Source organism: Genypterus blacodes, unplaced genomic scaffold (assembly GCF_046128005.1).
Source record: "Genypterus blacodes isolate CSIRO-AG114 ecotype Tasmania unplaced genomic scaffold, CSIRO-AGI_Gbla_v1 ptg000067l_1, whole genome shotgun sequence".
NCBI classification, from domain to species: domain Eukaryota; kingdom Metazoa; phylum Chordata; class Actinopteri; order Ophidiiformes; family Ophidiidae; genus Genypterus; species Genypterus blacodes.
In genome coordinates this window covers 16,109,666-16,122,348 of record NW_027466879.1, presented here as the reverse complement: position 1 = coordinate 16,122,348, position 12,683 = coordinate 16,109,666, and the positions used below count along the sequence as shown (strand labels likewise).

The 12,683-nt window shown below is 41.7% G+C and overlaps 1 protein-coding gene across 2 annotated transcripts; it reads right to left on the bottom strand.

The window, feature by feature from the left end:
* Positions 1–1,113: 1,113 nt before the first annotated feature.
* Positions 1,114–11,905, bottom strand: zdhhc7 (zDHHC palmitoyltransferase 7). 2 transcript variants are annotated; one of them, XM_076155862.1, is made up of 8 exons: positions 11,767–11,905; positions 10,180–10,282; positions 6,722–7,072; positions 5,526–5,650; positions 5,018–5,114; positions 4,795–4,876; positions 4,348–4,478; positions 1,114–4,043 (listed from the first exon to the last, which is right to left on the bottom strand). In XM_076155862.1, the coding sequence occupies exons 3-8, from the start codon at positions 7,064–7,066 to the stop codon at positions 3,861–3,863; spliced, it is 963 nt and encodes a 320-aa protein (XP_076011977.1). In that variant the 5' UTR covers positions 7,067–7,072; positions 10,180–10,282; positions 11,767–11,905; the 3' UTR covers positions 1,114–3,860. The 2 variants fall into 2 exon arrangements, with proteins under 2 accessions (XP_076011977.1, XP_076011976.1); XM_076155861.1 differs by having other exon boundaries at positions 10,184–10,282.
* Positions 11,906–12,683: the final 778 nt, after the last annotated feature.

Here is a 12,683-nt window from a genome sequence, read left to right as displayed (position 1 = left end):
GCAGCTTCAAGCACAGTATTAGTTTAAAATAATCATACACTGCACGCTGTTGATAATATATGATAAATGGATACAACAATATTATCTTATACCTCACTGTAATAATTGGATCTGCCTCCCAATCTCCTTTTGAACAATTTCTGGAGGAACTTCATGGCAGCCAGCTTGTGACTGAACTATATGATAAGTAGATGAAGGTTCTGGACACCTAAGACCCTCAGCAGAGAGAGAATCACGAAGGTGGCAAACATGCTCCAAGACTCAAGGGACACACTCCTCCTATAACAGCTAATAAGTGTCCTCCACCTTATTGTTGAGATTGCAGACATCACCAAAATGAACGTCCCTCACCTAGTGGTCTGTAATGGTCTTTATGTATGGACCCACGTTGCTGTGGCTGGACAAGTACCCCCCTGCACTGTGTGACACTTGGAGAGAATATCCAGAATCAACTCCCAGTCCTCCCAGCAGCAGGACTCGTGATGTGGAAAAAAGGGGTCTGAATATTTCACACAATGTTGCAGATACAGAAGTTTCAATATGTGTGACACCATAAATATTTATATTTAAATCAAATCATGCAGGGCTTCTCACAGGCGATGCTCACTGGGTGGAGCATTTTACCAGATGTGTAATATAAAAAAGTCCACAGGATATCACTGTAGAGCGGGCCCGGGTCTCAGGCCTGATCCTTCCCTGCACTACTGCAACTGATAAATAATAAAAACAATAACGATATATAATATGACGATAAATATAGTGACATAAATGTTACAACCACATTCTCAAAATCTCTCAGTTGTGGTAGATGTGTGTTCTTTCTGCTTGGCTCAAAATGCAAAACACATGCAAAGATACACAAACATGTTGGCAGCATTTTAATGTTGGCAAAGTTGGCAGTAGTAAGAAGTGAAAATAAGCACATTATTCCAGTAAACATATTATATTCCACCAATTTTCCTCTATCATTAATTCCTTAAATCATTGTATTAAAGGTTGAATTAGTGTTTTTCTCCTCTGTGATTGTGTATGCTTTAAAAAAACAAAACTCCCCTTTTGAAATAAGGAAATAGTGAAAAGCTTCTGATGAACAAACACATCACAATTTAAATGTTTAATTTAATCAACTTTATTTTTCAAAAAAGGACATTAAATATATGACATTAGTTTATGACACATTAGTTTTTAAAAACTTGAATAAACATTCCATTTATATAGAGTTAATAACAGATAATCTTTATACTTTTTTTTATAAAGTTGAATGTTTTGATTTTGATGGAACATTTGCTCAATGGGAGAAGGGGACAGAACTCTACTGCAGCTTTAATCAGCTATGATTTCACCATCAAACATCAGAAACTTAATTCTTATAACCTGAATTTTCTGTGCAACTGGCATCAATTTGACCATACGGTGTCATTTTGTTGCACATCATCACATGCTACCTTCCTCCCCATGGTGCTTGTTACTCCTAATGACAGTGATGAGGTGGACAAAAACCTAAAATCAAAGTAAAATCAAAATGGCCCTCATTCACTGATTCTATCGATCTTAACATACAACTACATACCCTGTACTACAATCCAAAACTGAAGACATTTAAGATAAGAACATCTGTATTTGGTTACAAATGAGGACAATCCTATCAGTGAATACTTTGTAGACTAACTAACATTACCCAAGTGATTGGCTTCCAACTGTTAATCCCCATGTTCCTTGATGTTCCTCTACATTTATAGGAGCACATTAGACCTTCCAGTGATATCATGTCACACATCAGATGAATTGTACATTGTCTTTAGTCTCTGGATGTTATTTTATCATCACAAATACTTTGTATTTCAAAAACAGTAGTGGCTTGATTTGAAAAGACATTTGCAGAGCAGCAGAAGTAAACACTGAATTTCCTGTTCAGGACTTTCATTCTGTATATGTACATACATGCTAGCTGTTGGTCTTAACTTTTCTGTCTTTGTGTTTGCACTGCATTCAAATAAAAAGTACACTTGGCAATAAGGTTTCTGAATGACACATTCTTACATGTTGAGCATGGAAACATATCATTTTTGTGTATTTGGAATGCTGATTCTGTCCCAGTGTTTCACCAAAAAAACGATAGCTGAGATGCAGTCCAGCAGAAGATTTGTAGTAAATAATATTATACTACAAGGAAATGAGCGACCAGCATGATAAAAATCCCCTGATTCCTGTGAGCTCTCAGTGCTGTGGCCTGGACAGGACACGCAGTTTTACATTCTAATAATTAACTCTTTTTCTGAATTGATACTTGATTGATTTATTGTCAACGGTCGTTCCACAGCCCTACACCCAACATACACACAAACACACACACACGCAGCAATTGGCCCATTAAGATGAATAAAAATATAAAAAATAGATTTGTCATTAAAAGGCAAAAGACCTTCAGAGATGGCAACAATGACAGAACATTTCTGAGCTGATAAACTCACTGGATTGATAAGTGGTCTAATAACACAGCGATTTATCTGCTACCATGCTGCTGCTGCTGCTGCTGCTCAATGACGAGCGGCTGCCAGCTACGCACTGCAAGATGTTTATTAGTAATAAATCTTAAATAATCCGCCTTGTTCCTCAGCCTACTTTAGCAAGGCAGTTCACTGTCCGACCCAAAGATAGAACTTCAATTTGCCAAAGGACCTTGTGCTAGTGCTTCAAATCCTACGTATGCAGACTTAACGAAGAAGCTTCCATTGTTTCGTATATAGGGAATTTCGCAAAGCACTTGTCAATGAATTGCAGATCAATCACTGTAAACCAAAACTGCTTGTGTAACATTCATTCATTTTTTTTCCAGAGGCCAGTTGTTCAACACGAATGACTTTATTATGGAGACGTGGGGCGACGTATCTAAGTGTCACAGAATGAGAGGGGAGAGAGTCTGTAGGAGTGCTTGAATGGTACAAATCAAGATTGATAATAGTCCTCATCCCCAGCGAGACATTGTTGTCAACTGATGAGGCGTGGTGACTGTGATGAAGGTAAAAGACAAGAAAAGAAAAAAAACATCTCTACTCACCCATGTAAATGACCACAAAAGAGGAGAGACGAGCCGACAGCACAAACTACCCAGATCTCTTGAATAAGAATGAGGCTTTTGTTCACAGTAGTTTGCTTGATTCATCTGAAGATAGTTTGGAGGGCCTCATTTCCTGGCAGCGATGCTGACTTGTTGAGCTTTTCTACATGCAAATCAAGGCAGCGCAATCTCACGACTGATATCCGCAGTGCTCCCTTCCGGACTTTGTCAAGTGCCTTCAATATAGTGCACTTCTGACCATGATTCAAAATCTCTAGGTCCAACAGCAACGCTTCAAGCCTCTGTCCCCTTTTTAGATCCACTTGTATTGTGTCCAGTGATGATCAAAGATACGCTGCTCAAACACTAAACACATCTCATCTGCACAGAAAGAAAGATCCTGTGTGAAAGCGGGGATGTTTTGATGTGGGTTTAAACGGCACCATGGACGAGTCTCACAAGGAAAAACATTCACTTGAGTTAGATACTGCATGCTTTGCCTAAAAACAACCGAAAAGCAGCTCATTTAAACAAAAACAAATCCCAGCTGTTGAACATGCTTATGTTGACCGTATGTTGGCGGGTCGACATCAGCACATCAGATTGAGAATGGAAAGTGTCAGTGGTATTGGTGGTGTACGGGCTTCACGCTGGAGCAGTCTGGTATCTGTCTCCTACTCAACCGCACACAAAGGGAATCCCAAGCAGGTGTCTATTTTAGCCACAGCCAGGGACGACATACAAATGATCTCGCTTCAAGTGTGGAACAAGTGTCGGTGACCTGCATCAGTCTGCTCTGCTCTCAGACAGAAAATTCAGAGCCGCTGCGGCGGCCGTGGGTCAACAGTAGCAGGCGGCGCAGGCGCAGGCCTGCGAACGGATTGCACCACAACAGAGAGGGTGCGCCCCCAAACACGGCTTTCATTCCGTCCCATCTCATGTTACGTTCCCACGTGGGCTTCTCATTTTTAAGACGTTCAATTTCCTGCAAGACAGTCAGACATGTTTGTAAGTGTCAGAGATGAATATTTGAATGCTCTGCACAGCCCATTGTTTAGGTTTTATGGCCTGGACACTTTACATATACTTGAGTCATCTTAGTTGAGTTACATGCCACTCTATGCCTTACGGTTCCTTTGAGTCCCACCACACACACACACACACACACACACACACACACACACACACACACACACACACACACACACACACACACACACACACACACACACACACACACACACACACACACACACACACACACACACAGAGAGGAAAACCACACTCACCGTCTCGTCATTGCAGATGGAGTGGAGCTGTGTACCGAACATTACAGCTGTGAAAGTGAGGAACAGGACAGCTTCAAGGCAGAGGAAGATCAGCAGCAGCACAGACACCCCTGGGGAGAACTCACTGCACTCTGGACACAAGCAGAAGAAGAAAGGGGTTGTTTGCACTCTGTTCATAACATCAAACATAACATGCATACAAAAAGAAAGGAAATTGGCCAGTAAAAAAATGACAGACTACCGACGTATTTCCATCTTTCGTGATTGAGCGATTAAAAGCAAGCAGGTGTTCTCGAGAAACTTTAAATTATAACAACTGGGAATGATAAGCAATGGACACTCTATTTTTCCCTGCTCGGCAATTACATCATACGTCTTTGTGCGTCCCTAGCACACCATCCCTAAAATGCAAATGACTGTTGACACAAGTCGGCAGAGGGGCCTTACCGTTCCACTGAACTTTAATGCAGCTGAAGAAATGCATGCCACTGAGGACGAGGGCATGGGCAGAGATCAGAGCGATGTACATCTGCAGAGGGGACAGAGGGTCAGAGGAATGTTAGCAGGATAAGAAAGGCAAATATCTATCTAACTAAATCCTCATCAACCTCACAAACCAAGGCTTATTCAGTGGAGTGTTGGTAGTGGGAGTACACGGCTGTTTACTTACTGTGAAAAGTACAAAAAATCTCTGATTCTTTTCTCCCACGCAGTTATTCACCCAGGGACAGTGGTGATCCATTTTCTTGATGCATCTTTTACAAATACTGCAGGGAGGAGACAGAGGACACTTATTTCAGGGCCAAATAAAGTGCTCCTACAGACCCCAGAGTGTTCAATGTGTTATCAAGCCATGTTGGGGGAAAGTAGCACAACAATCATTCCTTAGACTCTCTGCCAAGCTCAACAAAACATATCCTCAGGTAGGAGCCGTGCGGTGCAACATGATACAGATAAGCTCACTGCTACTGCAAATACTGAAAATGGAGCCGTCAGAGTGTTTTATTGAATACGAATATGGACATTTTAGCCTTTTCCTCCATTAGACTTATTGGTTTACCTCAAATTCAATGATTAAAAAGGGGGCGGCAGTAATGAAATGTCTTCCCACTGAGGTCTGTGCCTCACCCCCAGTGTTCCCCGTGTGGGTTGTGTGTGGTGTCTTTGGCTGGACTGACCTGCAGTGGTGCGCCCTCTCAGGCTTTATGCTGCAGCACTTGGGGCACTTGTAGATGACCTCGCCAGGTTTCAGCTGCAAGCTCTCCATGTACTCCTTGGTTGCGTTACCCTTAGGAACAGCACCCTGACAACCAGCCACAAAAGATAAGGCAAAGGCTGTCATTTATTGGAAGTTGAAACACAAAATGCTTTCGTTTTGCAGTTTGGGTGGAGTGATCTTTTAATGTACGGACTTCAGCTTTAGAGACACTCACCTCTACTACAGCTAGCTTCTTTCATTATTGCTCATATTTGATAATTGACAATACATAACAATGGGTGAAACTTTAAGCAGTAAGGAAAAACTGGATTGCTTATTCAATATGCAGAAGCACCCATACACACAAGATCATATGGGGTGTGGGCTTTTCAACACCGTCGTCTCTGACTGGAAACCTACAGCATTGCAATTGCCTGTGTGAATTACAGTCTAACTGCCAGACAACACAGTAGATTAAGCGTGAGTCTAAACTGCAGCAACTAGCAGTAAAGACTAGAGAGTCAGAAGAAGTATGGAGGAGGGGGTTGTTATTTTCTTGGGCATTATTGACTGTATGGAAATCTCACAGAGCTCAGGAACGAACTAGACGATTAAAGAGCCGTTAAAGGAACAAAGTGCCTCAAGTTAAGCTTGGCGTAAGCCTTACATTTTGTTAAAATTAAGCTTTTCCATGTAAACATGTAGTAGATGGGCATAGAAAGCTATGCAGAAATACCCTTGCATGTTCTCCTGTACCAGCCGTGCTTGTGATTTGGTTGGTAAGTAAGTAACAAACTAAACCCTTCTAGTCCATTCTGTGGGATCCACGAGCCCCACTGGGCTTCTCAAAGATGCAGGTATGCAGATTTGAATCTTCCGTACGAGAGTAAGCAGAAATGTTTGTCTAGGGTTTTCAACTAAATTATGAATGATCAACTCTGAGCACATTTCCTGTTGCAGTATAGACTCCATATCAAAGACAAATGTGGACATATACAACATAATCTCCTCTCACTTACTAAATAAGTCTAGTTCTATTGTTATGATATCCTTTCATAATAGTGTGCTGCTTCTGTCTCCCTCATTGACTATGTCACGTCTCACTCCCTAATCCTCACGATGGAAAACTCACTTCCTAACCCGACCCCTCTTCCGTTCCCTCTATTTATTGCTCACCGGGTCAGTCAGCATGGTGCGGAGATGTGACGCCAGTGCAAGTACAGCCAGGGAGTTGAAGGTGGCCCCGTTCAGCAGCGAGAACCAGAAGTTCTTGGCAGGCAGCAGCATGACAAAATTGACCACAAACTCCGCATAGAGCACCAGGAACCAGGTCATGCCTGCACACACCATACCACAGCCGTCCTGGATGAACCATAGTGTGCGGTTCCCCGCCGCGTGACCCGTGTGGGGACCCCCCACCATAACTCCGGCTGCGAGGCTACCTGCTTCCACATCCCCGCTGGCTGACAGCAGTGGGTGGTGCTGCTCCATGTCTCGCAGTCGGTGGCTTGACGACTGCATCCTGCCCTAGTGAGAGAGGGGGGAGAGTCGAAACAAAGGATTCAATTTGGGGCTGTTGTTTTTATCTTATGTCGGCATAAAAAGGAGATGAACAAAGTTTGTTGTAAAACATTTGGGTGGCATAACTGTGTGACTGGGCAGCTGTGGGCTGGAGCCTGTGAGCAGATGGGAGCTGATCATTCAGCAGTTTCACTATGAGGCAAGGTCATGCTTCCCCTTAAAGTCAAACTCTTCTCATCTAAACAGGTCATCATTCACATGTTGGAATCTTAAGGTTGAGTCTTAATAAAACATTTAGATACAGAGCCATGTCTATAAACAAATCAATAAGGAAACAGATTCAAATCAATCATTTGAATCAAACTCGATAATGTACAGTGAGTCATGCACTGACCTTTAACAAACAATGCAATTGGACAGACACGTGTTGGAATGGTGCCAGTGAGCGTCAACATCCTTAAAATATATTAAATACAACTTACAAAGGCTAATTGACCTTGGTCTCAATGAGCTCTAGCTGATTTCCTCTTTATTACAAGAGACACTGCTGTGACCAGATTCTTCTTCTGAGCTCATGTCAAGGTCACCAATGAACACTCAGGACCAACCTGAGATACTGTGTGTCCCGAGTCCCAACATAAATCAATGGCTGACCCTGAGTCCCTTTAGAAAACCGATCCCGCGCCTGAGGTAAATGTGTGAGGAATAGAGGCTATGAATAATCTGGAGAGCCAGTTGTCTGCAGCTGAAAACACCGGGAAAAGGAAAACCAATAAAAAAGGTCACTGCTGAAAATACTATCTTGACCACGCAGGTTGCTTTACTGTCAGAACATATTTCTACCAGGGTCCAGACCAAAGTCATAACTGGAACAAACTTAGGAAGTTGTTGTTGTTGTAAAGAGGAAATTTCCTGTAATCCAACAGCCCTAATGAGCCACGGCTAAACATGGAAAGAGGAAGAAATAAAGTGAGCCCATGACTACATTAAGAAACTGCTGAAATCGCACAAAAACGTAGACACATTTAAAATGCTCAGTCAAAGAATGAGCGATAAAGGGTTTCAGAGAAGTGCTGGACAATAGCACATTGAGGTAAAGAGGCTCAGACGGAAGTTACATCAAAATCTGCACTTTCCAGCGTAAAAGAGAGAGTCAGAGCGGCAGAATAGACCAAATAGATATCTAAATAGACACCAGTACAGATGGTGCATCATTATCAGCTGGATGTAATGACATAACAAGAGCAATAATATCTCTAGGCTGTGGGCTTACGGAAACATGTTGGGAAATGAACGGGAACATTAGCGTACCTAGCCCTGGCCAATCACATGCCTGTGTCCAACACATGGCAGCTACTTCAAATACGTCACAGTTCAGAGTGCTTCCATTAATGCAACCGGACACCAACAGAAGCAATCAGGAGACTGCAGACCCTCGCCACTGCTGATCAGTGCTCACAGTTATCACTTGATTTATTCAATTCAGATAGCTATGAATCAGATCTATTGTAACATGCAATTATCGTTCCTCCCACTGCTCATTACTCCCAACCCACTGTCTTTTTGTCTGCCTTGAGTTTGATTCTAATGTGTGTAAAGCACCAGAATGGAGAGTTTCTGGTAGAGAACCATGCCTTGCTTCTACCTGCAGTGTACAAGCATTTTTTTAAGTATCGCAAATGTGTTGAATTGAAAGAGGTATTTAGTTTCCAAGCACATCTTTTGAGTCATTGTGCATGCGTCATTGTGTGTGCATCTCTGCCTGCTCGTGCCAGCGGAAATATGGGCCAAAGAAAAGAAAGAAATGTGCAGTAAGCAGGACTGTCCTTTCTGAGGCTGAAGGCGTGAGGTCTTTGCGACATGCTGATCAGCTCACCTTCCTTAGACTGCAGCAGAAGCTGATGATTGTTCAGTGTAAAGATTAATTCATGTAAACCCTCCAAGCTTGTACACTTGATAATAAATCATGTTTATGAGCTTAGAATGTATTGTTTATAAATTGCACTTTGAAAAGCAGCACTTAAGCGTGAAGTCGGTGAAAACTAAATATTGCTGAAGTTGGGACAGGAAACGCTCTGATCCATATCAGCCTTAAGATGTTTGATCAATTACTAAAAATGGTTAATTTACCCATACTTGTTTTTAATGTGATGTTATTATGCATTTAAACCAATCTAACACTACTCTTGAGAGGGTACAAAATGCTCTTGGCCAGTTTACAGCGTATTGATTTTGTGTGTGGTCGATGAAAGGGAGGTCCATTAAAACCACACCAGATGCTTGGCCAGCTGTCTGCCCTTCACTGTCAGAGGGCAGAACAACAGGGCCACCATCTCTCACTCCCTTTCTCTCTCATTGCCCTGTGTCATCCTACACAGATCATGTTGCAGGGTCACTCTGCTGCCGAGTCATTGTATAATAGTGGACTGGTGTTTACTGATGGAAAGAAAACAGGGGCAAACAAAAAAGCATCACGAAAGAAATGGATTTCGATACACAAAGAGTGTTTTTGTAATACTGTCATGTTGCCAAATAGCTTTGAGGCCGACCTAATGTCATTCTCTTTGAAATAACTATTGGATAGAATTGTTGGCACAACTAAATGGATCACAAAATAAAATCAAACACATCCAAACCAAGCCACACCAAAAGCAGAAAATAGGCTTGTTATAATTCCGCATTAATAAAAAACTCATCATCAAATGAAGTAGCACAGATGACTAATCCAACTGTACACAACAACAATTCAGTCAGAATTCACAAACTAATTATCTTAAAACTAAAGCAAACAATAGTCATCATCATAATACAAAACTGACAATTCATCATTTGAAACTAGCGTCAGGTCTCTTGTTTTTACATTCATATTCTTGTAAAACTTTGATCTAACCAAGCCGTTAACATTTAGTGTTACTGGTTTGTTTTTCTTCAAATTCAATCACAATGAATTAAAAAGGTTGAACCAGCCTGATGACTTTGCTCCCTGCCGGGGAAGGTGAAAACGAGGAATGCCACTTATCTGGATTTTATGCAAGAGCGAAACTTGACGTCAAGCAGGTGGTGCCTTAACCTGAAGACAGAGTGTGACACAAAAGAAAACAGAGAACTCTTACCTACCTAATATGGTCCCTCCTTACAATAACATGCTGATGTGTGCAGTCCCTGGACCCGCATTCAGGACGTAGTAGATTTATGGATTTCCATATAACCTGAAATCTGAAGGGAGAAAAAGAAAGAGGCAGATGAGTTAAAACATCCTATTATTAGAGCCTCACTGATGCTGCATCTTCCATTACAGATGACACACACAGTATATCTATGCATAGTATCAATCTGAGACATTTTGGTTGACAGTCCAAACACAATAATGTGCTTTGACAGATCCCTCAAATGCTGCCATTAACAAGTTGTGACAATTGCAATACAAAAGGCAAGATATTTATGACAATAGTACGGTCATTGAAAATTACAATACTTTATAGATTTTGAACAACTCATAGTGATGCATTCACAATACATCATGACAAATGGAACTGACATATACAGGCTGGCTCGTATACATATAGGCCTTTCAAATGGTGACCGCACATTGAGACAGTTGGTACAACGGCCGGTCCCTGTTTGAGCCCATGTGGTATCCAGAATTGTGCAAGTGTCCTCTTTTCTCCAGAATTACACACCCGTCACCCATCTGTCAGCTCTACATTGCAACTGCATGATGGTGAAAGTATTTCCTGCCAATAACCGGCAAAGGAAAGGCTCCCTCGACTGAGATTGAACCTCAGAGTGTCTGACCACTTAAAAAGAAAATCTCAAGTTCAAACCCTCAAACAGTATAAGTTAGACTTAGCTGACCTTCAACAATTACAGAGCTACACCAACACACAAACAAAGCCCAGCCACTTTCAAGTGTTTTGAGCTGAAGCAGGAGGTTTCTGCTCTGTCCTCTTAAGTGCTGTTCCTCTGAGGCAATCACAGCTTCATGCACGTGTTTGACTATGCAAAACCGGTATTTACTGAGAGCCATTTTATTTTCCTTTCAAATGGAACACGAATATGTAATCACAGTTCAATGACTCACATACTCAATGGAACAGCTGACCCCTCACACTGGCATTAGGTGTGACTGAGATGACAGCATTGCCTCAGATCGGCGTCATCATTACTAATAAAACCATACTTCCAGTTCTCCTCCATCCGGTGGTCGTGGCGGGGTTACACACACGCACAACACCAACCGGCATCTATCGTTTACAGTAGGTCGTGACTGAAGCAGAGCACTAACATTCACACAAAGGTGTATCCGAGCAACGAGTGACCGTGTTAACCAGCGTCGATTGTGTTGTATCAATGACATTAAAACCTTTTTTTCAGTTATGAAAGTATTATTTTTTTCGCTGACTGCAAAGGACAATATGGTATTCGCGGGCAACAAAGCACTGTTGTTGTTATCCTGGTTCCAACATTTACTACTCGGACCTGCGGCATAAATAGGCTTAAGTCACCATATAACATGGAAACTCGTTGACCAGTAACACCAGGCATAGCTTGCTAGCCTGACACTTCACACATGCTACCGGAGTGGTTGGGAATAGCTAGCAAACAAACGACAGCAAGGTAAGCTAATGTAGACAGATCGCTTTCGATACATACAATACATGACTTGGAAATTAGAGCAAAGACGATGCTATCTTACTTACGCGTTTTAATATTCCATATTTGTCTCATTAGGTTCGCCTTTGTTGCATTTAAATGACCGCTGTGGGCGAAATTCCAGCCGAACCCACAGCAGCATATCGTTCACGGGCTGCAACCAGTGTGCTAATAACTAAGGAACTTCCGGTTTTAGCCTCGGGTTTCTTCGTTCCCATTCGTGAATCTCCGATATATGAACGTATGGTCAAACAGTGCCACCGCGCGGAATTATACCGAACCTACAACAACGAAACCTGCAATAATCTCAGGTCTCCACTCGTAGGCGTTATTGTCTTTTCCAAAAATGAGACACAATCGGTGAACTTCAATACAAAGAATTGTGATAATGACGATGGTTTGTTCTGGTAGAAAGAGAAAATGGTTGGCATGGCTCTTATTCTCTTTTAGCTCACTTTAAAATAAAGTACAGTTAGTTAGTTATAGATTTTCAATAAAATGATCTAATTAAATATGTTGTGTATGACTTTATTAATATGATGGTTACCCAAGACTACTATTTATGTCTTTATTTATGTACTGGCTTTCTTACATCTCTATGTATTTTCTTTTATTGAGGACTACCTTGCTTTAATGAGGGAGCTGTGTACAAAAGTGAAAATTCATTTCACTGCATCCCTGTAGTGGCTATGATGCCAATGCTGTTTGTTTGTTTTCACATGACTTATCTCTCTTTCTCTCAGGACAAGGCTGAGCTATGTGAGAAAACACTTGACTTCACACCCTGTGTACAAAGCTAATTTAATCAAGTGAACTTAATCTAAATTTCAGCAGTTAAAGAATGATTCAGCACTGAAGCACACAGACAGCAAAGTGTGTGAGCTCTGCTCTCTGTGGGATAAACCACCATGCATGCTGCTCTTCAGGACACATACAAAACAATGATGTCAACATAGGGATTTTG